The sequence below is a fragment of the Peromyscus maniculatus genome, chromosome 22 (assembly GCF_049852395.1).
Source record: "Peromyscus maniculatus bairdii isolate BWxNUB_F1_BW_parent chromosome 22, HU_Pman_BW_mat_3.1, whole genome shotgun sequence".
Taxonomy (NCBI): domain Eukaryota; kingdom Metazoa; phylum Chordata; class Mammalia; order Rodentia; family Cricetidae; genus Peromyscus; species Peromyscus maniculatus.
Genome location: NC_134873.1, coordinates 32,228,619 through 32,253,914, shown reverse-complemented (window position 1 = coordinate 32,253,914; position 25,296 = coordinate 32,228,619). Strand labels below are relative to the sequence as shown.

The window sequence follows — 25,296 nt, the reverse complement described above, 5'->3', positions numbered from 1 at the left end:
GAGGGCGTCAGAACCCCTCAAGCAGGCATCCCAGTTGGTTGTGAGCCTCCTGGCGTGGGTGCTGGGAAGCCAACTCCACATCTCAGGAAAAGTAATTGTTCAAGCGCTGAGTCATCTATCTCTCCAGCCCCCAGAGCAGCTTCCCCCCCCCCAATCACACAGATGTTAACTGTAACCACCAACTGTATACACTAACCTCATCCACGCCCAAAATAATGGACACAACTTCGGCAGATACTTTCAGAGCTTTCACTTTAAAGTATCTCTGCTGCCTCCTTCCTTTTCCTGTCAGTTCTTTCAAACACTACCTACCCCCCCAGCTAATATTAAGGCTCTCTAACTATCTTAAAATGAAATTGGTAAGTAATATACATCTACACAGATAAAACAACACGAATTTCACTATCTGACCTTTCATATATCTAAACCATAAACAGTGTAACCAGTTGTGTAGCCCTAAGAATTACAAAGAATGTAACTACCAACGTGTTCAAGTGTCATGAATGACCTCTCCAGTCAAGTTATGAAGCACGTACACCCCTCTCCATTTTTAACTAACAGCTGCATACTATGTAATTTTTTGGTTATTAAAATATCATAAATTCTATCTAAGCATTTCTGTGGAATGAATACTGAGGCAATATCTGATCCTAGAGTCAAGCAGGATCAAGTTCTAATAGTTTAATCTTTTCTACAAAATACTTCTTAAAAATGTCTATGATGTATGTTAATTCTAAAGTATTAATTCAGAAGACTTCTAAATACAAATGTTTTCCTTGTATTTTTCCCGTTACAAAATTCAGTACATGCACACATCTGTTTGTCAAATAAGTATCAGCTATGCCTTGGCAACGTGCTAAAATGGAGTTAATAGAGACCAGTTTCACATAAGGTATGACACTGGAAAGGTACAGTACTTTTCTGGAACTTGTAAGGGAAAATGATAGTCACCCCTTTCTGTTTTCTGCCTCCTCAGAAGAAATTTAAAAAAAAAATCATCTCACAATGGCAGGTCCAATCTAAATCTAACACGTCTTTTCCCCTTATTCTGATTCCTGCTGAATAATGGACATAAAATACAGAAGTGAACATCAGAAGTTCCCCCTGTAATTCCTTAGCCATCTAGGTCTTCAATCAATTACTAGCTTCTGTCATGTTTCTCCAGGGATTCAAAGCATTCAGAATCCACTTTTGTGTTTCTCTTCCACATGGCAGCACCTTTCATACACTATCCTACATGCTGTGATCCCTCTGAGAGAGCTTATTTGGGAGGCAGAGGCAGGAGGATTTCTGTGAGTTCAAGCCAGCCTTGTCTACAAAGCAAGTTCCAAGACAGCCAGGAGGATCTGTGAGTTCGAGGCCAGCCTGTTCTCCAGAGCAAGCTCTAGGACAGGCCTCAAAGCTACACAGAGAAACCCTATCTTGAAAAAAAAAACAAAACAAACAAAAAAACACACGCACACATAAATACAAACCACAGAATTCTTAAACTGTTGAAGTTGGTAATGGATACGCATTATTCCTTTACTTTGCATAAGTTTTTGTTATTTTCCTGATATAAAATAATTTTTTTCTTTCTTTCTTTTTTTTTTTTTTTTTGGTTTTCTGAGACAGGGTTTCTCTGTGTAGCTTTGCGCCTTTCCTAGAACTCGCTTTGTAGACCAGGCTGGCCTCGAACTCACAGAGATCCACCTGTCTCTGCCTCCCAAGTGCTGGAATTAAAGGCGTGCACCACCACCGCACAGCTATAAAATAACTTTTAAAATTTGGAAAGAAATGAAGCCAGGAGGAAAGAACAAATAAGTTAAGGAAGGAGTATGCCTTTATTCTTTTTTTGTTTAGTGTTGGACAGTGTTTATTATGTAGAAGAGAGGAAAGGAGGGATCCCCTTGTCATAGTTTCCCTTAGTGCCTTGGATGGGGGGGGGTGAGGAGGCGGGGAGCACAAGACCAGTTCTAGCAGCAGCAAAGAAAGGTGGACAGTGTCCCAGCACAGGCCCAAGAGGCAGGCCACTCCTCCAGTCAGTGCCTTCTGCTGCTCAGACATCAACAGGCGCGCGACCTCACTTCTGCCTCTTCTCCCAAACACCCTCTGTGTTGACAGTCACCAGCGCTCATGTTCACCAAAGACCACAGACAGGCACTTGAAAGGGATGTTCGTGCCACGGTGCAGCCGGAAGCCACAGGCTGTGCTGACCAGCTCTGAGATGGCCCTGGCTGCCTGCTCATTATTCTCAAGGTCCCCAGATGCCACCAGCACCGGACCTTCGCTCAGCACCAGGTAGCTAAACTGGTCTAGGATTTGCTCCAGCCCTGGGTCAGTGCAGAAGTCACGGCAGCCTTACTTTTCTAATTCTGTGCTGAGACACCATGGCCACGCATCTTATGAAAAGGCTTGCTTATAGTTTCAGAGGCGAGCCCATGACCATCACGGCAGGGTGCACGGCAGCAGGCAGCTGAGAATAACTGAGAGCTTCTATCTGGTCCACGAGCACAAGGCGTGGGGTGTGTATATGTGTGTGTGACTGGGAATGGAACGGGCTTTGCAAAACCCACCTATGGTGACACCCCTCTTCCAACAAGGAATAGCTAATCCTGATCCTTCCCAAACAGTAACACCAACTAGGGACTGAGCATTCAAACATATGAGCCCACAGGCTCCATGCTCACTCAAACCACCACAGGACACTTGCTTCAGCAGCACATCCACTGAAATTAGAAAAGAAAGGGACGGGAGAACAACGCAGCCGTGACATCTATTTCCCAACTGACTGGAAGAGTTCAGTCTTAAGCCCCTCTTGAGGCTCCACACTCAAGAGTAACCTGCTGATAGAGGGCAGGCCACGTTTGCATCACAGGTCTACGGCAGCTGGACTCCAGTACCAGACCCTCCCAACAAACTCTCAAGAAAAGGAAACTTGGAAGTTGGGGAGACAAACATTTTAGAATAAAAAAAGAAAAACTTCCAAACCAGCTCTCCGGGAATCCTCCAGGACCCCAGCAGCAGCCCAGGACTGCTGAGGCATCCAGCCTCATGGACTAAAAGCTATTAGATTCTTGACCTTCGTAGTATGAGACAGCCATTGCTGGAGTACCCAGACCAACCACATCCAGTAAGCCAGTGGAATAAATCTCCTTGAATATATAAGATTATTCCATTGGTTCTGTTCTTCTAGAGAACCCTGACTAATGCACCAAAATACAGATGTTCACTTGGGATACTCATGATCCTGACTGATTAGTGCCCATGTTAACGGTTCACAAGCCCATTCCTCCCCTAATTACTTCTACAGTTCTGTACTTTGGTCTCTTTATCTACAAAAGTTACTGACAATCTACTTGACAAATGTTTGTAAAGATTAAATGAGTTAATAGAATACTACTTGGTATTTACCCTTCAATGCATGGACACACCTATCCAAAAGGCTGACTTGACTGCCTCCTAATGATGGAGGTGTAGGTCAGACACTGGGAATTTCAACTCTAATTCTACTGTTTTGTGACAAGATCATACAACTGGCCTCAAACTGACTATGTAGCCAGGAATGACCTTGAACTTCTGTACTCCAGTCTAAGCCACCACAGCCAGTTTACATGATGCTAGGGACCAAATGCTAGGCTGCCAGCCGTACACGAGACAAGTACTTACCCACTGAGCTACAACTCCTGTTCTAAAATCCCGCCTTCCAGATCTAACCTACCAATGTTCTCCTATGTTCTCTGACAGCGAGCACACAGCTGACTCAGCCAGCCTGCTGTCGTTCTACTGCTTCCTTTGGTTTTATCTCCCTGCCTTCTAGATAGTCACTGAAGCCCCAGAAGTAATTTTCCCCAGCAAGTGAAGACTGCACTTAGAAACCCTCAGACAAGGAATCATTAAGTACATCCTGGTGACACCTATTTCCTCTCTTAGCTATAAATCAGTAACTGAAAAAGATGTAATTTTGTCTAGATTTTATATATGCATGTAAAATGCGCATATATGTGTATATGTATGGTAAATTCTTAAGAACCTAAGACTTGCCAGGCGGTGGTGGCGCACGCCTTTAATCCCAGAACTCAGGAGGCAGAGGCAGGGGGATCTCTGTAAGTTCGAGGCCAGCCTGGTCTACAGAGTGAGTTCCAGGACAGCCATGGCCATTACACAGAGAAACCCTGTCTCAAAAAACAAATAAAAACAAAAAAAGACCTAAGACTTAAATACAATCTGAGCACATAAAGAGATTAACAATATAGATAAGTCTTTCAGAACAGTGGGAATAGTGGAAAGAGGAAAGAGACTAAAGAAAAAAGACCCGATGGTCCAGAGCGAATCATAATCAATGTACAAAACAAATCCTCCCAGCTGTGGAGATGATGGCCTTAAAAACATTTCAGAGCCACCCAGTTCCCTTTGTTCTAAGGCCAGCTCCTGAACAGCTTCCTTGTTGTGACTGACCGGGTCCGTCGAGTTTATGCCTCCTCACTGAAAACACACTGCCATGTCAGCACCGGCACAAGCAGCGTTTGTGAGCCACTCCACGGACATGAGTCCAAGAGCTTTCTTAGTCATGAGAAAGGTGTCCCCTCCCGGGTATGTCTGAGCTTGTACGGCCACAGGCAACACCACCCGCAGGAACTGACCCTCCAATTTCATCGATTGGCAGGCACCCCCCATCCCCACCTCGGGGAATCTACCGTCTGCAGAGCACGAGCACCCAGGTGAGGACCCTGACCACTTCCTACTTGACTTAATAGGCCCCAAGCAGAAATAAATCTATTTCCAAACCCATGTCTATAACTACATTACTTATTTCTACCAACTACCCACTCTGCCTCCCTGGCATCCAGGCTCATCACACCACCTTTGACTTCCCACTAATGTGAACGCGTGCATCTCCAGCAAAGCCTTATCCCAAGGTGGAAAGGATCAATACTTTTAAAAGTGTTATTGAGCCTCCTTAGTTCCTATTGTGTTTACTAAAATTCAAAAAGATTTAAAGCATTCATCAATGCCTCTCTGGGAAACGGGAATTAACACCAGTATTTGTACAGCTGGAACACCTAAACTTCTGAGATTTGATTCTAGTAGCAACAGAAGACCTTGACACCTAACAGCAGCTGGACTAGTTGCTAAATGAGGGCTGCCTTCACACGTCAGACTTAATATACTACTCAGATCCAACAGAGCACGCACCTCCCCAGCTACAGCGAGAACAACAATCAACCAGGAGCCCATGCAGTCACTTGGTTTTTTGGGTTTTTTGTTTTGTTTTGGTTTTTTTTTTGTTTTTTTGTTTTTCGAGACAGGGTTTCTCTGTGCAGTTTTGGTGTCTTTCCTGGATCTCGTTCTGTAGACCAGGCTGGCCTCGAACTCAGAGATCCTGACTCCCGAGTGCTGGGATTAAAGGTGTGCACCACCACCGCCCGGCTCACTTGGCTACTTTTTATGGTCAAAAGAGCTAAAATCCAAGAGAGACAGACTGAGGGGAAAAAGCAGCAGCACATAAAAATAGAAAACTGTCCCTTACTCAAAGATCTCTCAATTTCAAATCTCCAGCCTCCACTAACACAGCAAAGCTGGACTGGGCTTGGTATCAGGATCTGGTTTGGCAGAGTGATGTCTCATAGAGACTAGGACAGTCCTTTTATGAACGTGGTGTACTCCCGCCACATAAAAAATCAATCAGAGAGGAAAGTACAAAAGAGGAACAGACAAGACAGAAACACACCCCCAAAGATGCTCTGGTGTAAAAGCCTTCACCAGCCTCGGCTTGAATTTGCAACTTGTCTGACTACAGCAGTGCTCAAGATCCCTAACAGGGTGTGGTCTCTGACAGGAGGCAATAAACTGCCATGTGCTCAGGAAAGAAATCCTTGTCTCTTCAGAGCAGGACACCAATTCTAGATATTATCAGAACACAGTCCTGTCGGACTTCTGCTGTATTCTCATGCTGGCAGTTGAGTACCTAGTAGCTGTAACTGCCATGTAAAATGTTACACAGTCTCTCAAGGGCTTCAAAGAATACAGGGAAAACATCCTCTGTATTTGTCAACATTTCTGGTTTGTGACAGAAAACAAAGAACGCCAGTGCCCATACTGTCCCCTTCAGCCACAGAATTTCACGGGAAAGGATACATGAATTTAAGCATGTAAGAGTTTTTCTAGGATGGGGAAGATCTTGGTTTAGCCATAAATAATCAAACTGGACAGATACTCTGATACTTAATACAAAGGAAGCTCAACAGCAAACAGGTCAAAATCGCTTGGTTAGATTACTAAATATAGGTCAAGTTCTGCTACAATCTAGAAGGCAGGAAATGACTTGTACTAGCGAGGACACCAACGTACTTTCCTTTAGTTTGTCACTGTTGTCCTACACAGAATTACAGCACTGTGGGGGGTGGGGTACAATGTGCACTGTGATGTCACCTGGGGCCATCCATACCCATGTGGCTATGTGACAGGTACTCCTGACAGCCCTGTCTGTCAGCTCTCTCAGGGACCACCGGCAAAGCACAGCAGCTGCTGAGCACTGCTGACTCCAACCTGCACAGGCCACACTCCCGGAACCCGGACAAAGTCCCTTCCTGCCCCTTCCTTGTCTACCCCAGCCAGTCTCTGCTGCCGTTTCCATCAGTTTCACTGTTTTAGGATTTAAATAGAATTATATGCCATATTTCTTCATGAAATTTTTCACTTGACAATTTTTCAGTCTATTCCTTCTTATTGCAAGCAGTATTCCATGACTAGCATACATACTGCTGTTTAATAGGGAAGCATCATTTACAAGATGTAAAGAGAAGAAATTTTATGCTGGGGTGGGTGGGGGTGGGACGCCTTTAATCCCAGCACTCGGGAGGCAGAGCCAGGCGGAGCTCTATAAGTTCGAGGCCAGCCTGGGCTACTAAGTGAGTTCCAGGAAAGGCGCAAAGCTATACAGAGAAACCATGTGGGGGGAGAGGGGAAGAAAATTTATAGTTCATCCACTGCCACTCTTATTCTAGTCTATAGGTTAAACTATTTCTTGAAAATGTTGTTTACATATTGAATATTTAAAGATAAAACGGTAAATACCACTTAGATTGAGCTGTATTAAAGTGTATGAAATAATGAACTGAAATAATACAATGAAAAAGCACATTAGCTTTTTGGTTTTGGCAGAATTCTTGGTTTTCTTCTCCTAAATGTTTCCAATTGCTCCACAATAGAAAGGTGTGTGGGAGGCTGAGGATGTGATAGGATAACTGTCTAGTATACATAAAACCCTGGGTTTGATTCCCAGCACCAAATAAAACTGGGTATGACTGGGTGTCTGTAATCCCAGCACTCCAGAGATGAAGGCAAAGGGTTATAAGTTAAAGGACAGCCTTTTTAAAAAGGTTGATCCACACCACTCGCTACCCTTCTAAAAAGGGGAGCAGTGGCAGAATGTAGCTCAGTGGCAGAGCACTTGACCAGCGAGCACCACAAAACACAGTAACAAAGAACAAACCAAGAGGAACTGTGCCGCCCATATGCCCAGTGAAGTGCACACAGGCTAGCTCAGGGCTAGGAATGCTCAGTCAGGAGAATGCTTGCCTTATGTGCATTAAGTCCTAGGTTCATCCCAGCACCTTCTGCTGGTACATGCCTGTGCCTGGAACCCCAACACTTGGGAGGTAAGATCAGAAGTTTAAGTTCATTCTCAGCTACACAGCAAGTTTGAGGCCAGCTCTCTATATGAAAACCCTTTCTCAAAATAAATATAAAAGCTCTTTTAATACCATGTAGCTCTGATGCCACACTATTCAGATTCTTTAAGAAATAAAACAGCAAGTTGATGAACATTCTCAATCCATTATATCAATTAAAGGACTGAAAGTATAAGAGGCCAGATATAATAAGCACATTAGCTGTCATATATATATATAAAGGGCTAACCTGAGGAAACCTTACTTTAAAACACTTACCCTGTAGGTAGTTTTTTGTTGGGACCACGTGATCAGCTCTGTTCTGCCAGCTGCTTCCCAAATAACCACTCAGAGACTACTTATTATAAATGCTCGGCCCATAGCTTAGGCTTGTTACTAGATAACTGTTACAACTTAAATTAACCCATTTATATTAATCTATATCCTGCCCCGTGGCGTTACCTCTCCATGTCTGGCTAGCAACTCCTCTCACTCCGCCCTCCTTCCCAGCGTCCTTAGTCTGGTTCTCCTGCCTAATCTTATCCTGGCCAGTCAGCTTCTTCCTTAAACCAACCACAGTGACATATATTCACATGGTGTAAAGGAATATTCCACATACCTCAGCTAGGCTGTGGTGGCACACCTTTTTAATTTCGGCACTCAGGATGCAGAGACAGGAGTTTAGGGCCAGTCTGGTCTATAGAGTGAGTTCTAGGACAGCCAGGGCTACACAGAGAAACTCTGCCTCAAAAAAAAAAAAAAAAACACCAAAAAGAAACCTTGCCCATACATGACTATACTTGAAAAGGTAAGTATTGCCATTAACCTGGAGATAGCACAAGATGCAATGATGCAGGCTCACCCTCAGATTGGCTTATTGATGGGTCAACCATATTATTTCTTATTATGGTTTTAAAATGTTTATTTATCAGAACGCAGTGATTATACTTCTCTGCTCTCTAGCGGCATCTTTTCACCCCAGTCTGTGGCACTCTGATACTCTCTACCAATCGATAGAGCTCCATTGCCTCAGAACGGCCATTCTGACTGTTTACCGAGATGTATAGTTTGGACTGGGCAAGTCTGAGTGGCTTCCTTAAACTAGCTGTGTGTATTTGAATTAATTAGAATAAAGTGATTTCATTAAATCATAAAGCAAAACACTTCTCTGTGCTAAGAGAAAATGACCATTCTCAGCCTGTGCTAACAATATAAACTCATGTCTGTTCAAAGGGATGATTTAGACACTTCATTTCTAGAACTTTACAAGCAAATCCTAGCATAAAGCACACAAAAGACACATTCTCCCATGTTGTTCATAATAGAGAAAAACTGTTTAAAACCTAAACATTAACGGAACATTTGTGAAGTTATGGAACACCAAGGACCACACACCCCAACTACCAACAGCGTTTGAGAAGAAGGTGGTAAGGGCACCTGCAGCAAGCACGCTTTTCACTGTCTCCCTAATGAGACTGGAGCCACGAGTTTCTTCCTCTGGGACAAGTTTGCTAAAACGCAGATCTCAGGGCTGCGATCATAAAATGGCTTTTGAAAGAACCTAAAGTAAGTTTCTTAGCGCAATAGCCAACAGTATTGTGTATTTTGTTATACTTATCGTCTATCCACAAGATGGTAAGCGCGCGCGCGCGCGCGCGCACACACACACACACACACACACACAGGCAGGGGTTGAGGGGTAGCACACTCATTCCTCTCACTTCCAGGTTTTGACAACCAAATAATGTCTCCAGATGTTGCCAAAAGTTCTCAGAGCATGGAGAAGACAAAAAACCCTGGTTGAGAAATACTGATATAACTTAACACTAACAATATTCCATTCCATTTTTCTTTCTTTTCCCACTGCTGAGGTAGAACCCAGGGTTCTAAGCAAGCAAGTACCGTGATATACCCAGTCCTCTCCACTCACTCTTCAGTAAAAACAAAACCTACAAAATGCTTGGCATCAAGTAATTTACATAACTCAAGGACAAAATACCAAAAGTCAAGACTAAAATTTTGTCATATCCTGTATATAAAAGAAGCCCTCTTGGGTAATATAAGTTTAAGTCATTTTGTCTAAAGATCTGCCTTCTCCCTCCAAAGTTCTATATGTTAACTCTATATATAGTAAAATGCCCAAATTCCCCAACACAGAAAGTCAGACTGCAGTCTACAAACGGCTACCATGTGTTTAGGAACTACTGTTTCATGTGGAGGCCACAGCTTGGGTGCAAATCTTCGGTCCACCCTTTACTCACTTGTGATCTTGACCAAGTTGCTAACTTCCTTATGCTTCAGTTTTCTCAATTCTGAAGTAGAAATACTAACAACTTATAAGTTAAGTATACAAAATATGAGGAGTACAGAGTGAGAGCACTTGCCTAGCCTTCAAGAGACCCTAGGTCCAATCCTCAGCATTTAGAAGACACAAAGATAGACAGATACAGACATACACACAATATACTTAAATTGGACCATATTTGGGGGGGGGGGGATTTGCTGGGAAGTACAGCATACACCTGAGGTAGTGCAGGACCAGCAGGAGTTCAAGACCAATTTCTGCTACACTATCTCCCCACTCTACCCCACCCCCCAAAAGTCCACCAATGCAGCTATTTCACCTACAAACCTCAGCTTACAGATGAACAAACACTGCTCTGTCAGCTCACCAAACAAGGCAATGAAGGAGCAGTGGCTTAAAAGTTGTCAATTCCAATGCCTGGCAATGGTTGTGCTTACCTTTAATCCCAGCACTCAGAAGACAGATCTCTGAATAAGAGGTCAGCCTGGTCTACAGAATGACTTCCAGGACAGCAAGAGCTACACAGGGAAACTGTCTCAAAAACAAACAAAGCTGCCTGCCCACTCCAGATCCCATAATTTTCCTATTGTACACAGAAAATTGCGTTAAGATTAAGATCTATGATTACCACTGATCAAGAATAATATATATCTTAGGCCAAAATAATGACCAGCATGAGCTATATTTTCATTAGGTTAATTTAGAACATAACTAAATCTAAGATTACCACTGAAATAAGGATATACAGCTGTTACAAAATCACAGCTTTCCAAAGCTGTATGTCTATTTTATGTCAAACAGGAGAGGGTTAGCTACACAGTACAGATTAGCAGGGTAGCTTTTGATGGAGATCCTCCTGCCTCCCGAATACCAGGGGTTAAAGGTATACACTTCTCCACTCAATGTCCATGATTTTTTTCTTTCTTTTTTTTTTAAGAACAGGGTTTCTCTGTGTAGTCCTGGCTGTTCTGGAACTTACTCTGTAGATCAGGCTAGCCTCGGACTCAAGAGTGCTGGAACTAAAGGTGTGTGCCACCACACCCTGCACATATTTCTTTCTTTTTTTAAGGCTGGCTCTTGCTGCTCCTCAAACTGGCTTTAAACTCTCAAAACCGCTCCAACCTCCCAAATGGCTCAGACTACAGGTACATTATCACCACACTTGCCTCTGGCTCTTGTTTTTCTTTTCCTTTTTGAGACAGTATGTGTCAAAGAACCTAGGCAGGCCTCAAACTCACAATATAGTTGAGGGTTTGATCCTGAACTCTGATCCTCTATCTCCACTTTCCAAGTGCTGGGATTACAGGAATGGGCCACCAAGCCGAGCTGATTCTTATTTTTAAAAAGATCATAGCAAGCTGGGCGGTGGTGGCACACGCCTTTAATCCCAGCATTTCGGAGGCAGGGGCAGGTGGATCTCTGTGAGTTCCAGGAAAGGCTCCAAAGTCACACAGAGAAACCCTGTCTCAAAAAAATCAGAAACAAAAGGTCATAGCACCTACAGTAGGTTTTGAAACTGCCCCATGCATTACACATACTCATCTACTCAAAGTCTAAAAGAGAGGGTACTCCAGAGCTAGAGGCAGAGGCTAGCCTGTACATTCTTCAAACAGCTTGCTCTTCGTTCAAGTTTGTAAATGATAGATTTTGTTCCAACTCCCAGAGGGACTTTATGAATCCATCTGAATTCTTAAATTGACTCTTATCTTACTTCACATCAAGTTCTGAACTGCCCCAAAAGTTTTATACCTGCTAATTAAGCACCGCTTGACTTTCCACTTAAACTTTGCTCTCACCAACTTTCAGATGGCTAATGACTTTTGCTCCACTTCTTCACAAAGCCATCACACTAGTCACTAGATTTCCACCATTTCATTATCTTTGATGGCACGTGCTTCAATCTGAAAATTATTTTAGAAGTTGTCTTTAGGTACTTAAGTACTACTGTAATAAGACACTATGACCAAGACAACTTAGAAAACAAAGTATTTATTGGAGGCTGACAGTTTCAGAGGGTTAGAGTCCACGATCATGGTAGAGAGAGCACATAGCAGGCAGGCATGCGGCTGGAAACAAGTACCTGAGAATTCTATCTTGATCCAGAAAGAGCTAACTGGGACTGACAGCCCCAGTGACACACCTCCTCTTAACAAAGCCACACCTCCTAATCCTTCCCAAATAGTTCCAGCAACTGGGGACTAAGCATTCCAATACAGGAGACTATGGGGGCCACTCTCCTTTCAAACTCCCAGGAATGGGAGTTAAAGGAGAGGTACAAGGGCAAGAACCAAACTCAACCATGGATCGCCCCCAATTACACCAACTCTCTGCGTGAATTACACCAACAAATAACCTGGCAAAACCTGTGACTTTAAAGTTACCATGAAGAGTCTGGTTTTAACTATCTTGGTCCTCTTCTCTTCACAGTATTTGGATTTTAATCTTTTCACTTGGAATGATGCCACAGTTTAGGAACCTTCAGAACAATGACTACCCAAGGCTGTTCATCTACATTCTGAATAGTTAAAATTATTCGCCTCCAATCTACTCTGAAAGGGAGTCAATTGCTATTTTGGATCAAAACCCTGGCTGACTCTTACACCAAATGAGTCTCACCTTCTTCCGTATCAATTTCTCCTTCCTAGTCTCCCAACACACACACACACAGTGTTCATGTTGAGAAACTAGGTTTCACTCTTTTCCTCTTCTTCATAGACACCTTAGTTAATTACTAATTACAAAATAAAAAATGTTTAAGGCTATGACTATAGTTCAGTGGTACAGCTCTTACCCTGGGTTCCAGCTCCCAAAAATGAATTACTCATCTGTCAATCATCAGATTCTTGTTGACTAGTTTATCACTTCCTTTCTATGTGTTCAGGTTATAAACTAGCAGTTCACTCAAACCATGATGAATTCCAGATGTGGCCCCACTATTACAAACATCTACAGGTGGTTGGAGCTATCCCTCATGGGGGAGAACACTTGCCTAACATTTGGAAGGCCGTAAGTTCAATCAATCCCCAGCACCACAAAAAGAAAACCCAAAATTTCAATCTAGCTTCCCCTTTTGATATCCCTTACCAATCATGGTTCCTACCAACAGACCACCCTCCAGTCTCACAGAAAGCTCCCTTAAGCCCTATCCCAAATTCTCCCGTTGGCCTAGAAGAATGGCAGCCCGCTTCCAACACTGCTCCCTCAACGTTCACCCTCAAACTACTACCTCTGCGATTCTGCTTCCTTCTAACCACATACATTTTGCTCATAAACACCTTATAGAAACCACCTTATATAATTTATACTTCCCTATTTATAAATTATTGCAGGATTAAAAAAAAAAAAATCAGTGGTTCTCAGTTTTGTCCTTCCCAGAATTGCTTAGTGCTTCACTACACAGCAAGCCTTCCAGTAAGTACATTTGTCAACCTGGAGACATGCTCTCCCAGGTACTCTTTTCAAGGTTGGTCATCATGGCAGAATTAGGCTGAAGACGCTCTATTAATTTAATTTGTGCACTGGTGTCTCATATTAGCCCACCCTCCCTCTTCTACTTCTCTGTGCAAGATAAAGTACTGTCCTAATTTCAAGAATTATCTCTTATTAAAAGGATGTGCATGAGAGGTCTTTGATAAGTGTCTGGTCACTCTCTCAAACCACATCATCCAAGAAAGAAAAACTTCCACATTCACGCTACCATAAAACCCAGTTTCTGGGGCTGGAGAATGGTCCAGTGGTTAGCAGCGCTTGCTGTTCATCAAGAGGATGCCAGCTGAGTTCCTGCCATCCAAGCAGTGGTTACCAACTACCTTCATTCGGTTCCAGATACGACCCGACCCCTTCCTCTGGCCTCTGGACATCCTCATGGATAATACACACGCATACATGCAAGCAGAACACGAATGAACACACACACAATCTTAAAATAGAATTGTAAGAGCTGCAAGGTGGAGTAAATATTCTTTTGGTTCTTTTTAAACTGCTAGAGAACCCAAAAAAAAACCCTGGCGATTCTGAACTGCATGGGTAAATAACCCACAAAGGGTAACAACAGCCATCAATATGTGCTATTCAAATCTGACATTATTATCCCAGTCAGCAGCCCTCTCAAATACAAAACCCTCAGAGCAAAGAGTTGCATCCTGTGTGTCAAGCAGGGACTTGGGAGCACACATATGTTAATACCACAAAATCTCACTGGTCTTTACAAAGCAACAGAGCTGTCTGTACTTTACTATGAACTGCCCCAACATCTGTATCTATCATGATTGTGTTCAGATGATGTTTTAGAAAAACAGGTTTAGGTTTACATAACAGCAAATAGAAGTTCTAGGTTCCATTGGTTTGATGTGAAGAAAGAAAGGCTGGGAGGGAAGAGTAATTCTTTTTCTTCTCTTAAGAAAAACCACCAACCTAGCATCTTGCCTTTCAAAGGGCACCTAGACACAGTACTGACCCAGCGTGTCAGCTCTTATAAAGACCCAGCCGATACTGCCCAGCGGTCATTACTGCATCTCATCGAGACACATTTCACATAAATAACTCTTTGCAGCATTAAAATATTTGACACTCCATGATGTGCGACTATTTAAATTTTAGAAACTTGCTTTATTGACTGAACGATCTGTGCAACGACCCCAGCTTTAAAAAAAAAAAACAAAAAAACGCTCCCTCTAATAAGGGTGAATCACAACAGTTACCGCCCATGCTACGACTGGATGGTTCAAAACCTGGAAAGCTTTCCTTGCCCATTCACACCACAAGCGATTTCATTTCAACACCCGGGCTGAAGTGAAGCAACAAAGGGAAAAGAAACGCTACTAAATAATGAAATTGCCCAGGACACTGTATTCTTTAGATCTGTCTGTATCCTTTTCATTCAGTGAACTCCCCCCTACACACACACACACACACACACACACACACACACACACACACACACACACACACACACACACCTTTAGCAGGGAAAGGCTCACACCTGAAAAATGAAGCTATATTTAGTTTCCCATCCCTAAATGGAGGAGGGGGGGGGGGAGACACGACACTCACATACTAAAATCACTATGTTAAAAGTCCCCGTGCCTTCCCTGTACGCCACGAAGCCCCCAAAGTGACTGATCGCCCGTTCCTCACGACCCATCTCCCGGCACACAAGGCTACATCGATCTTTTCCGGTTTTGTGCAAGCCCACGCGGATGGTCCCAAGTTTCTGTAACCCAGAGCCTGGGAAGAGATTGACTCAACCCTTGGGGAGAGCCCTGAAACAAGGTGTGAAGAAGGGAGCCAGGGGCTCACCCCACACACACTCTCTCCGCCCCACCGGCTGCTCGCCATCGAGCGCAACCACACAAAAGGGTCCCGGGCTCCCGCCGCCCCCCCCCACCAACCGCGGCCGACGCACCGACTCCCGACTCACCAGGACCGTGGTGCAGATGGACCTCAGCTCCGACTCCACTTTCTCCCGGTAGTCCTTGATCAGCTGCAACTTCTTGTCGGAGGTGTCGGTCTTCTGCTCGATGCTCGAGATGACCCTCCAGGCGGACCGGCGGCCCCCGACCACGTTCTTGTAGGCCACCGACAGCAGGTTGCGCTCCTCGTTGGACAGCTCGGCGCCCTGCTCCGTCACGGCTTTCATGCAGGTGGCCATGTCGTCGTAGCGCTCGGCCTGCTCGGCCAGCTTGGCCTTCTGGATCAGCTCGGTCTTCTCCATGGCGAAGCGAGGGCGAGCGCCGAGCCGGATCCGGAGTCCTCCTGAGAGCCGCCGCCAGGGGCTGGGCGGGGCGGGGCGGCGCCGGCGAGGACAAAAAAAAAAAAGGGAGCGAGGGCAGAGCACGTCAGACAATGCGGCCGGACGCCCCGCTTTGTCTCGGCGCACGAGGCCGCCGCCTCGGGCCTCCCCAGGGGCCGCCGCCTTCCGCGCGCGCCCTCCGGCCCGCCCGACCCGCCCGCCCCGCTCGCCCGCCCCGCCGCGCCTCCCCGAGGCCGGAGCGCGGGCTCCGCCCGGCCCAAGATGGAAGCGGCCGTTGGCGCCGCACCTTCCCGTCCCAGCCCCGTCCCCTAGGCGCGCGGTGGCCCAGCAGCCCCCGACGACCGCGCCCCGCCACCACCACCCCGGACCCGGATCCCCGATTCCCCCCGGCGGCAGAGCGGCCGCCCCGACGGCGGCGGCGCCCGGACTCACCTTCTAGTCTCCGCGGCCGCGACGCGAGTCCCACCACTTTGATCTGCCTTGGGCTTTAGCCGAGGACCCTCCCGTCTCAGCCTAGCGCGGCGCCGACGAGCGCGCCGCCGGCCAATCGCGGCCCGCGCCTCCCCGGGGAGTCCCGCCTCCCGGCCCCCGCGCCGGCCAATGAGGGGCGAGCGCGCGGAAGGGGGCGCAGGGGGCGGGGCGGGAAGCGAAGCGGAGGCTCGGAGGGTGGGTCGGCCCGGGTAGGTTCGGTTGGCCCGCAGGCTGCGGCTCCGGCCACGGGGTTTCCTCCAATTAGATCCAGGGTGGATGGACGTCACTGTTGCCATGGCGATGCTTTTACCCGACTCCCCTCATCCTCCCCGCCAGCCCGGCACTCCTGGGCGCGGCACGGGACCCGGAGGTGCGCTCGACCTCCGCGGCTGCGGCCGCGTGTCCCTGCTGCAGCGGCCACTGCAGATGGGGTGTTGCAGCCCGCCGGCTGCAGCGGCTTGCGGCTGGACTTCGCGGGGTGACATAACTGGCCGTTTTGTTGCACAAGCGCCTTCCTTGCCTGCCACCTTCCTATTCTTGACAAAGGTTTGGACCCCTGCAAGACGCTAAAACGCAAGCAACCTTTATGACTTTTCCTGTTCCGGCTGCAAATTAGAAATCATCCCATCCCCCCCATCCCCCCGTTAAAAAAAGAATTCGTTCCCTGAGAAAGTGGCTTAATTCAAGTTTTTCACGCAGGCACCCTCAAGCCTGGAATTCCCTTGCGGAAAGGTAGATCCAGGAGATCCTGACAGGTCCTCGTGGCAGCTCCGGCTGTGCTTTTCTTCAAAATGGGAAATGACATTAAGCGCGATTTGGAGAAACACAGGACTACCTGCTTTCCGAAGCTTGTTGGTTTTTTTTAACATTTCGTTCCTACTTTTCCAGGTTAATGTCTAAATACACACATTTGTGTGTGTGTGTGTGTGTGTGTGTGTGTGTGTGTGTGTGTGTGTGCGTGTGTGTGTGTGTAAAGCGTGTGTACGTGGTTTTGGGTGTGGTGGTTTTTTTCTCCCGATTTTTTTTCGAAAATCCTTGTAAAGCCCAAATTCTCTCCTTGTGTTGACTTCCGATTTTGTCCTCATGATAAACACCCTTCTGAAATGAGAACACTTGCCCGTATGCTATGTATTCAGGGTCACGACTAGCATTTTCTTTTCCTTTTAAATCGCTCCTTTCTCCCCCGGCCCTTCACCCACCACCACCACCACCCCGACTCCAAGTGGGGTGGTTGTCCTGCCGGACTAGAGAAGGAAATGGCCACCTGGGCTCAGGCAGCCAAGATAGATCCCAGTTCCCGTTGTTCCTCCAGGGTTCAAAGAACTTCAGGGACCGCCACAGGCAAAGCAGATTCAAATGCTACGTGGAAGCCAGCGTCTCAGGAGACTCCAGAGAGGAAGGCCTGACAGAGCAGACCGATCGGGGAAGAGGACAAACTTCCCAGAAATTCGGATCCCCTCCCAGCCGCCCCTCCCCAGCCAACTTGTAAAGGTTGCTTTGTGCTTTGAGGGGAGAGGCCTGGTTGGAAAGTGACTCTGTCTTAGTACAGAAATGCCTTACTATGCTCCAGCGCTCTAGCGGAGCCCGATGTTATTTCTGGAATCCCCGAGGCCAGGCTGCAGACACACAAGCGTTTATGGCCCTGTGGGTTGGGTGGAGCTGGACACATAGAAATCCCCAAGGAAAGAATTTACATGTGGAAGGTCAGATAAAATGCCTTCGACTCAGGCTGCGACTTTCAGGCTTCCCTAAATTAGAACCTGCAAGCCCTGGGTGTAGGAGACACCCGTGGATGGGGGTTGGGGGGAGATAGCTGAAGGGAAATTGTCAGAGTTGCACTTTGGAGAGATACCTGGACTATATTATTTATCAATAAGTCAGGAGGCTCTGGCATCTCTCTGAGAGGCACTGGACACGTTTTTGCTTTTCTTCTGTACCCTACCCCCTAAAATCCCGGCTTTCATCCAGGTAACTGATTGGCACACCTGCTCATATAATGATGACCAGGTGAAATCAGAAACATTGACACGTGAAACTGTAATACACGAGCGTCTCCAGAGAAGTCTGCCTCTGTGTCTGAAGGAACCATCTGGACACATGAAGTCCCAGGACACAGAAAAGCTGACATTTACTGAGTAGTAACAAGTGTCACACATGATTTAAGTCCTGCAAGGATGAACTCATCCAGTATACTAATGCCACTAGAAAACAAATACAGTTGGAAGCACCATCTCTAATTCAAAGAAAAGGAAAATGAGGCACTGATCACCCAGCTATTCAGCAGCAAAGCATATATATATGATATATATGTATATATGTGTGTGTGTATACACACACACACACACACACACACATATGCACTTATGCAGTATAGGTGTCAAAGTTCATCCCTGAATCCTTGCTGAGGCTACTTCACCCTGGTCCTCTCGGGCTCTGGTAGGGGCTCTAAGAAGGTTCTGACTAGTTTCTCTGTTCTGTTGGAGTAGCATCCATGTATTCAGTATCACACTAGCGTGCTGGGAAGGATTCTAGGGAAGAGACAGCAGAGAATACTGAGCAGTTACCTTCTTTTTCCTGAATGGCCAGCTAAGAAGTTGTTACTGGGACAGAACAAGACACATTCATTCATCTTGAAGCCAGACGACCCTAAATCTCAGCCCTGATATTTCTGATGTGACCTTGGGCATCTTGGTCCTCTTTGGACCTCCGTTCCTATACCTATGAACTGTAAAAAGAGTTCGTAACTCAGAGAGTTAAGTGAGCTCTCCCATAAGAAAATATGGGATGTCTCGCAAGTATCCAGTTTTAGTTTTGTTGTTTCCTTTTTCCCTCTGCTTGGGGCTTGGGAGGGCATCCTCCCACATCCGGGAACCTTGGAACCATTCGTGAAATGTTAATGAATGCTTATCTCTTGTAATAATTAGCACAGGCATGGACTGCTGGAAGGCTACTTGTAGTATCAAATGTGATCTGGGTGTTTCCATAAAGGTGCTTTTTAAAATGAAACTGACATTTTATTTTATTTTGTTGTTTTGTTTTCCGAGACAGGGTTTCTCTGTGTAGCTTTAGCTGTCCTTGAACTCACTCTGTTCTGTAGACCAAGGAGGCCTGGAACTCACCTGCTTCTGCCTCCTGAGTGCTGAGATTGACATTTAAATTAGTGGACCTTGAGTAAACAGATTACCCTCACTATAGTAGGTGGGTCTCATCCTCTCAACTGAAAGCCTGGATAGAGCAAAACACTGGCCTCCTTCGAGCAAGAGGGAGTCCTCCAGCAGCCTCCATTTGGGGGTCATCGGCAAGAGAGGCCCCTTGGAGACCTTTGGACTGGAACTAGAACATCTCTGTGGCTGAGCTTGTTGGTCCAGCCTGCACAATAAACCAGTGACTTAGGATCTCTCCTGTTTTTAGACTGTGATATTTATGCCGGGCGGTGGTGGCGCACGCCTTTAATCCCAACACTCAGGAGGCAGAGGCAGGCGGATCTCTGTGAGTTCAAGGCCAGCCTGGTCTACAGAGTGAGTTCCAGGAAAGGCGCAAAGCTACACAGAGAAACCCTGTCTCGAAAAAAAAAAAATAGACTGTGATGTTTAATACCTTTTTGTCAGCTTGACAAGATCTAGAACCGTAAGGGAGACAAGCATCCAGGCATGTCTGTAAGTGGTTATCTAGATTAGGTTAACTGAGGTAGAAAGACCTGTCCTAAATGTGGGTGGCACCATTTCACAGGCTAAGGTCCTGGTCTGCACAGAGAGAAATCGAGCTGAACACTTGCGTTTCTGCCTCTCAATTTCCCGACGACCAACCGACCGATATAACACGGCCATCCGCCTGAACCTCTTGCCATTATCCCCTCCAGTGGAGAGCTGAAATAAACCCATCCTAAGTTCCTTCAGTCAAGGGTTTTGCCACAGCCTGAGAGAAGCAACTAAAACATATATTCTATATAATTTCATTGGAAAGCCCTGACTAACACTTTCAGTAACCCTTTCCACTCAGCAGACTATATAGGCATCTTTCCACAGCTTTAGGTGCCCGTCTCCCCTCTCCCTTACCAGACCACTCCCTGAAGTCCAGGGGCTTTTTTCTTTTTCTTTTCTTTCTTTCTTTTTTTTTTTTTTTTTTTTTTTTTGGTTTTTCGAGACAGGGTTTCCCTGTGTAGCTTTGCGCCTGTCCTGGAACTCACTCCATACCCCAGGCTGGCCTTGAACTCACAGAGATCCCCCTGCCTCTGCCTCCCGAGTGCTGGGATTAAAGGCGTGCACCACCATGGCCCGGCTGTTTGTTTTTGTTTTCCTATCTCACCTCTCCTGCGCCCTCTGAACACCCCGCAGTCTGGTTGGTTCCTCGGAGGCTCAGACCCTTTAAATCACCTACCCAATTGGTAGGCCTTAGAGTTAGGAGTCAGAACCAGGTCTGTCTGACTTTTCTGCAACAGCTGGAACTCTGAACGCTTGCAGTGGGGGATAAGCCACCACTGTCTTGAGAACAATGCTTAGTTATTTGAGGCTGGTGGGTGGCTAAGTATATATCTACTGGTGAGTCGGCAGCTGATTTTATTTTCATATGGGAACTCTGTTTCACTCCCAATGTATCTAGAGCAGGCAGGGTACCCTCTGATTCCTTGCTTGTTCTCTTTGATGGTTTCTGTATTTCTCTTCCCAGTTCCAACCTCCTCTCTGTGATCTTTGAGAGGGCAAAATTAGATCTCTCTCCCTTGTCCCTGTTGACTCTTCTTGCCTACAAAAGGCATTCCGTGAAGGTTTGTTTTGAGAGCCAGTTCAGGCCATCAGGGCAAGGCCGTCATATTGACAGTTAGTGTTGTGTGCTCGCTGTGTGCCCACCCACAGACAAAGGTACGGGGATACTGCACACAGAAGCCCAGAGAACAGAGCTGTGCTCAGATACTCTGTGAAAATAGGATTGTGCCGAAATCCTTGAAGCCAACGCAGAAGATCCTGGGTGCTTCAGGGAACACCTCAAAGATGAGGCATTAACACACACCCTAGTAGATTGTCCAAATCCTGACTCCATTTCTCATTGATTGATCCAAAATAATTCCTTTTTTTTTTTAATTTTATTTCATGTGCATTGGTGTTTTGCCTGCATGTATGTCTGTGTGAGGATGCCAGATCTCCTGGAACTGGAGTTACAGACAGTTGTGAACCTCCGTGTGGGGGCTGGGAATTGAACCTGGGTCCTCTGGAAGAGCAGCCAGTGCTCTAAACTGCTGAGCCAACTCTCCAGCCATCAAAAAGATTCTTAAGGGTCTACCACGTGCCAGATGCTGTCTTAGATGTTGGAGTTTTTGGAACTGTGCCTACATGGAGTTTAGAAGAGAGAATAAGGGGTAGGACACTTAACTTGGAACTCAGTAAAGGGCAGAGGAGGCACCCCCTCTTTTGGCAGTTCATCGAGGACCTGTCGTACAGGATTACCCACTGAGCCCAAACAACCACCATCTTCGAGAGTTCAGTCGTGTCCACTTGTAAAAGAGCATCCCAGCTAGGATAGTTGACGATTGGTATCTCCTACTAGGAAGGTCGGAGAGTCACAGGACCCTCAGCTGAGTACGCAGCCATCCTTCACCCTCCACGGTAGACAAGTCTGCCCTAATTGCATGTGTCTCAGGGAGGAGCTGTAGTACATAAGGCAGGGGAGACTAGGTCTGTGGGGCTTTGGGAAAACCATCCCTGTTGGCAAAAGACTCTCCAGGGCAGCCTTTGCGGGGAGAGCGACCACACTCCTGTAAGTAACCTTTCATCTACACTCCGTAAGTAAGCCTGAAAACCTCTTTGATTCCCCACACTTTGGTGAAATCACACCTCAGTTTGTCATTGGGACCTTGGGAGAAGGCGAATACCTTGTTGACATCTCCTCTGGGGAAGGACTTTTAGCAACAGGCCCACTCACGTGGTTTCCTAGCCCACAGCCACTCAGGAGTGGCTGATCATAAGACACAAGCATCCGCTCCCCTTTGCCAGCAGGTGGTTCTGAACGGAACTCAGGTTTGTTTCAAGGGCTGCCCTGGGATCCAGAAGCTTTTATCTAAGCAACCACTTGATAAAATAGAGACAACAACCTTACAAAGAGATGATGAGGAAAACCTAAGACATCGGGAGCACATGCCCACATAGCCCAGGGCCTACATGCACAGCAGTGAACCTTAACAGTCACACATACAAAAGAATGTTAGTTATGTTCTCAACCAGGCACATGCTACGTGTATGTGTATATATGCATATTTAAATTTTAAGTTATTATTTATTTTATGGCTAAGAGTGTTCTGCCTAGACATATGTATGTGCACCATGTACCTTCAGAGGTCAGAAGAGGGCATTGGATCTCCTGGAGCTGAAGTTACAGACGGTTGTGAGCCACCAGGTAGGTGCTGGGAATCGAACCTGGGTCCTCTGCAAGAGTAGCCAGTGCACTTAAGTACTGCTGCATCTCTGTGGATATACATACTGTGTACATACGTGTTTTTTAAAGACGGAGTCTCCTGTAGCCTAAGCTGGCTTTAAACTCACTATGCAACCAAAGACGATCTTGAACTTGGGATCCTCTTCCTTCCCTCTCTCTGAGTGCCCTGCAAGCCTAGGTTATGTATAAACTGGGCTTCATGCAAGCTAGGCAAGCACTCTATCACTGAGCTACATGCAGTCACAGCTCTAATGTATACTTTTCAATTTTTAGAATTTTAATAGAGCTCTATACCAGTTCATTTTTTAACTCTTCTGCCAAAATGCTAGGGGAGGGAGTGGGGTCAGAGACTGCCTTAATTTCACTACCTTGTCCTTATTTGACCCCCCACCCCAGGTATAAAAATGTCTTTATACCTTTGTGTAAAGGTATAAAGACATTTGTTGTACTCAACTTCAAACTTCTTGTTATCCTTTTTTTTTCCTTACTCTTGGCAGATTTGCATCTTTTCACGTAGCGGAAAAACCCCCAGTTCTTCAGTTTTCTAGCTAATGATAAAGAAGTGTGCAGGGAGAGAGTGTGGACAGGCAGAGCAAGCAGTCAGAGATATGCTTTTTAATGTCCAGGGTCCTGGGGCTTTTTAAGTTTTTATACATAAAGCAATAAACCTTTAACAGTCACCCAAATTATGACTCATCCCCAGACAATTCGGGAGAGCTGCACGGATGAGTGAACTCCAAACAGAGAACAAAGCACACAGGAGTCAATTGTGTGTGCCTCACAATGAGCGCCATGGGAGTAGAGGAGGGCGAGGTCAGTGTGGGCTGGAGCGATGGAAGAGATTTCAGGCATCAGGAGGCTGCAGAGGGAACGGGACCACAATCAGAAGCCATGAGAGCCATGGAGACAAGAGTCCACATCTCTACCCTTCCTGCCCTGGTAGAGCGACCCCTGGGGAGGCCTCTTGTGCTGGATTGACAGGAGGCCAAGCCCAGGAAGGTACTGTCTTAGTTACTTACATTGCTATGGCAACATACCTCACAAAATACTTCACAAAAACCAACGGCTCAAGGATACAGGCTGTCATGGCAGGAAGATCCTGGAGGAGGATGTGATTTAGGAAGGGTAGCCGGTCACGTCAAATCCGTAATCAGGAAGCACAGAGAGGGATGAACAGTGGTGCTCCTCTGTACTTTTTGTTAAGCCCCGGGCCTCAGGCCTTGGAATAGGGCTACCAGCAATTGGCATGGGTCTTCTCACCTCAGCTAACACAATCTAGAAACTCCCCTAGAGACATACCCAGAGTCCAGATCCTTCTTGTCAAGCTCAGCCAGTTAACCATCACAGTGGCTTGGACAAAATGTGGGGCCGCAGATCACTCAGGAGACCACGTCCCAGCCAGAGGAGGTGGGATTCCTTCCGCCTTGTTACAATGCCACAGCAGCTGAGCCACCAAGCTCATGGAGGCTTTAGCAAGCACATATTGTGCCTGAGAGACTGGATACACTCTCACCACATGCTCCCTCAGCAGGCCCATCTTGTTACCCACATAAGGCCTTCCTATTCCTTCACCACGTCAGTTCTGTCAGAGACTCAGTCGCAGCTGAGCGTGTTGGGTGGACCCAGAAGCCAGATGGCCTGGGGTCGAGGTAGGACTCCATCATCCATTTGTTATAGCATCTTCGGCAGGGTGCCTGGCCACTGAGTACCTCGGTTTCCCTCTTTGTACAGTGGGGATGGTGACGGTGGTGGTTTCCTGCCCTCCCAGGGTTGTTCTGAAGGTTGGGTTCCTTTCCTGTCTTAGCTCCTGGTTTCCCTCCTCCTCTTCTGGGCTCTGGTCCTGCTGTCCCCTGACCCCTGACGTTTTCATCTGGCTACCTGCTCATCTCTCACTTCTAACGGGGATGACACTCCTCTGAGTTACCCTTCAGCTCCTTACCCCGCCCAGCTCTCAGACAGCTCAACCTGTCCTGGGTTTCCTGAGCAAGAAGTCACTTTGGGCCAGCTCTGGTCTGCTGGCCCACAGGCTGAAGGTACCTCAAGGCAAGGGCTCTCTCTGTCTGTGGGATTTGCCCACATAGCCTCAGCGCCTAGCTGAGCGCTGGCTGGTTACACTGGGTGCCAAGAAAGGGATGGTGAGAGGGATGAATTAACAAAGGCAGGAAGGAGGAACCCAGGGACAGGGTGAGCTGCTCAGGATGGCTTCAGGATTTGGCCCAGGTCCAGCCACAGCTGGAGATACCCGTGACTCTAACTGGGTGGGGGAGGGGTGGGGTGGGTGCTTGGTGGAAGATCCAGGCAGTCTCCCCCACCCTCCTTCTCCCAGTCACAACCAAACTCCCAACTGCCCCAGAAGGTCTGGCAACTAGAGATTCCCCAAGAAGAGGCCTTTTGCAGAGAGGATGAGGCTTTTTTGTTGTTGTTGTTTTTTCAAAACAGGGTTTCTCTACGGAGCTTTGGAGCCTGTCCTGGAACTTGCTCTGTAGACCAGGCTGGCCTCAAACTCACAGAGATCCGCTTGCCTCTGCCTCCCAAATGCTGGGATTAAAGGTGTGCGCCAGAACTGCCTGCCTGGGATGAGGCTTTTTTTTTTTTTTAATTGTTAATAAGATCCCTAATTTAGCTGAACAACTTCTCTTCCGGGTTTCTTTCAGTCAGGGTAAGTCCAGACAAGAGTACTGAGGGTCTTACAC

The 25,296-nt window shown here is 46.6% G+C and overlaps 1 protein-coding gene and 1 pseudogene across 1 annotated transcript in view; both read right to left on the bottom strand.

Annotated features, from left to right (window-relative positions):
* Ywhaq (tyrosine 3-monooxygenase/tryptophan 5-monooxygenase activation protein theta) overlaps window positions 1–15,670 on the bottom strand; it is a 30,796-nt gene extending 15,126 nt beyond the window's left edge. The window contains exon 1 of the mRNA XM_076559220.1: window positions 15,377–15,670. Coding sequence (XP_076415335.1) covers window positions 15,377–15,670 — 294 coding nt within the window. The remainder of the gene's footprint in view (window positions 1–15,376) is intronic.
* Window positions 1,907–15,294, bottom strand: LOC102907823 (ragulator complex protein LAMTOR4 pseudogene; annotated as a pseudogene).
* Window positions 15,671–25,296: the final 9,626 nt, after the last annotated feature.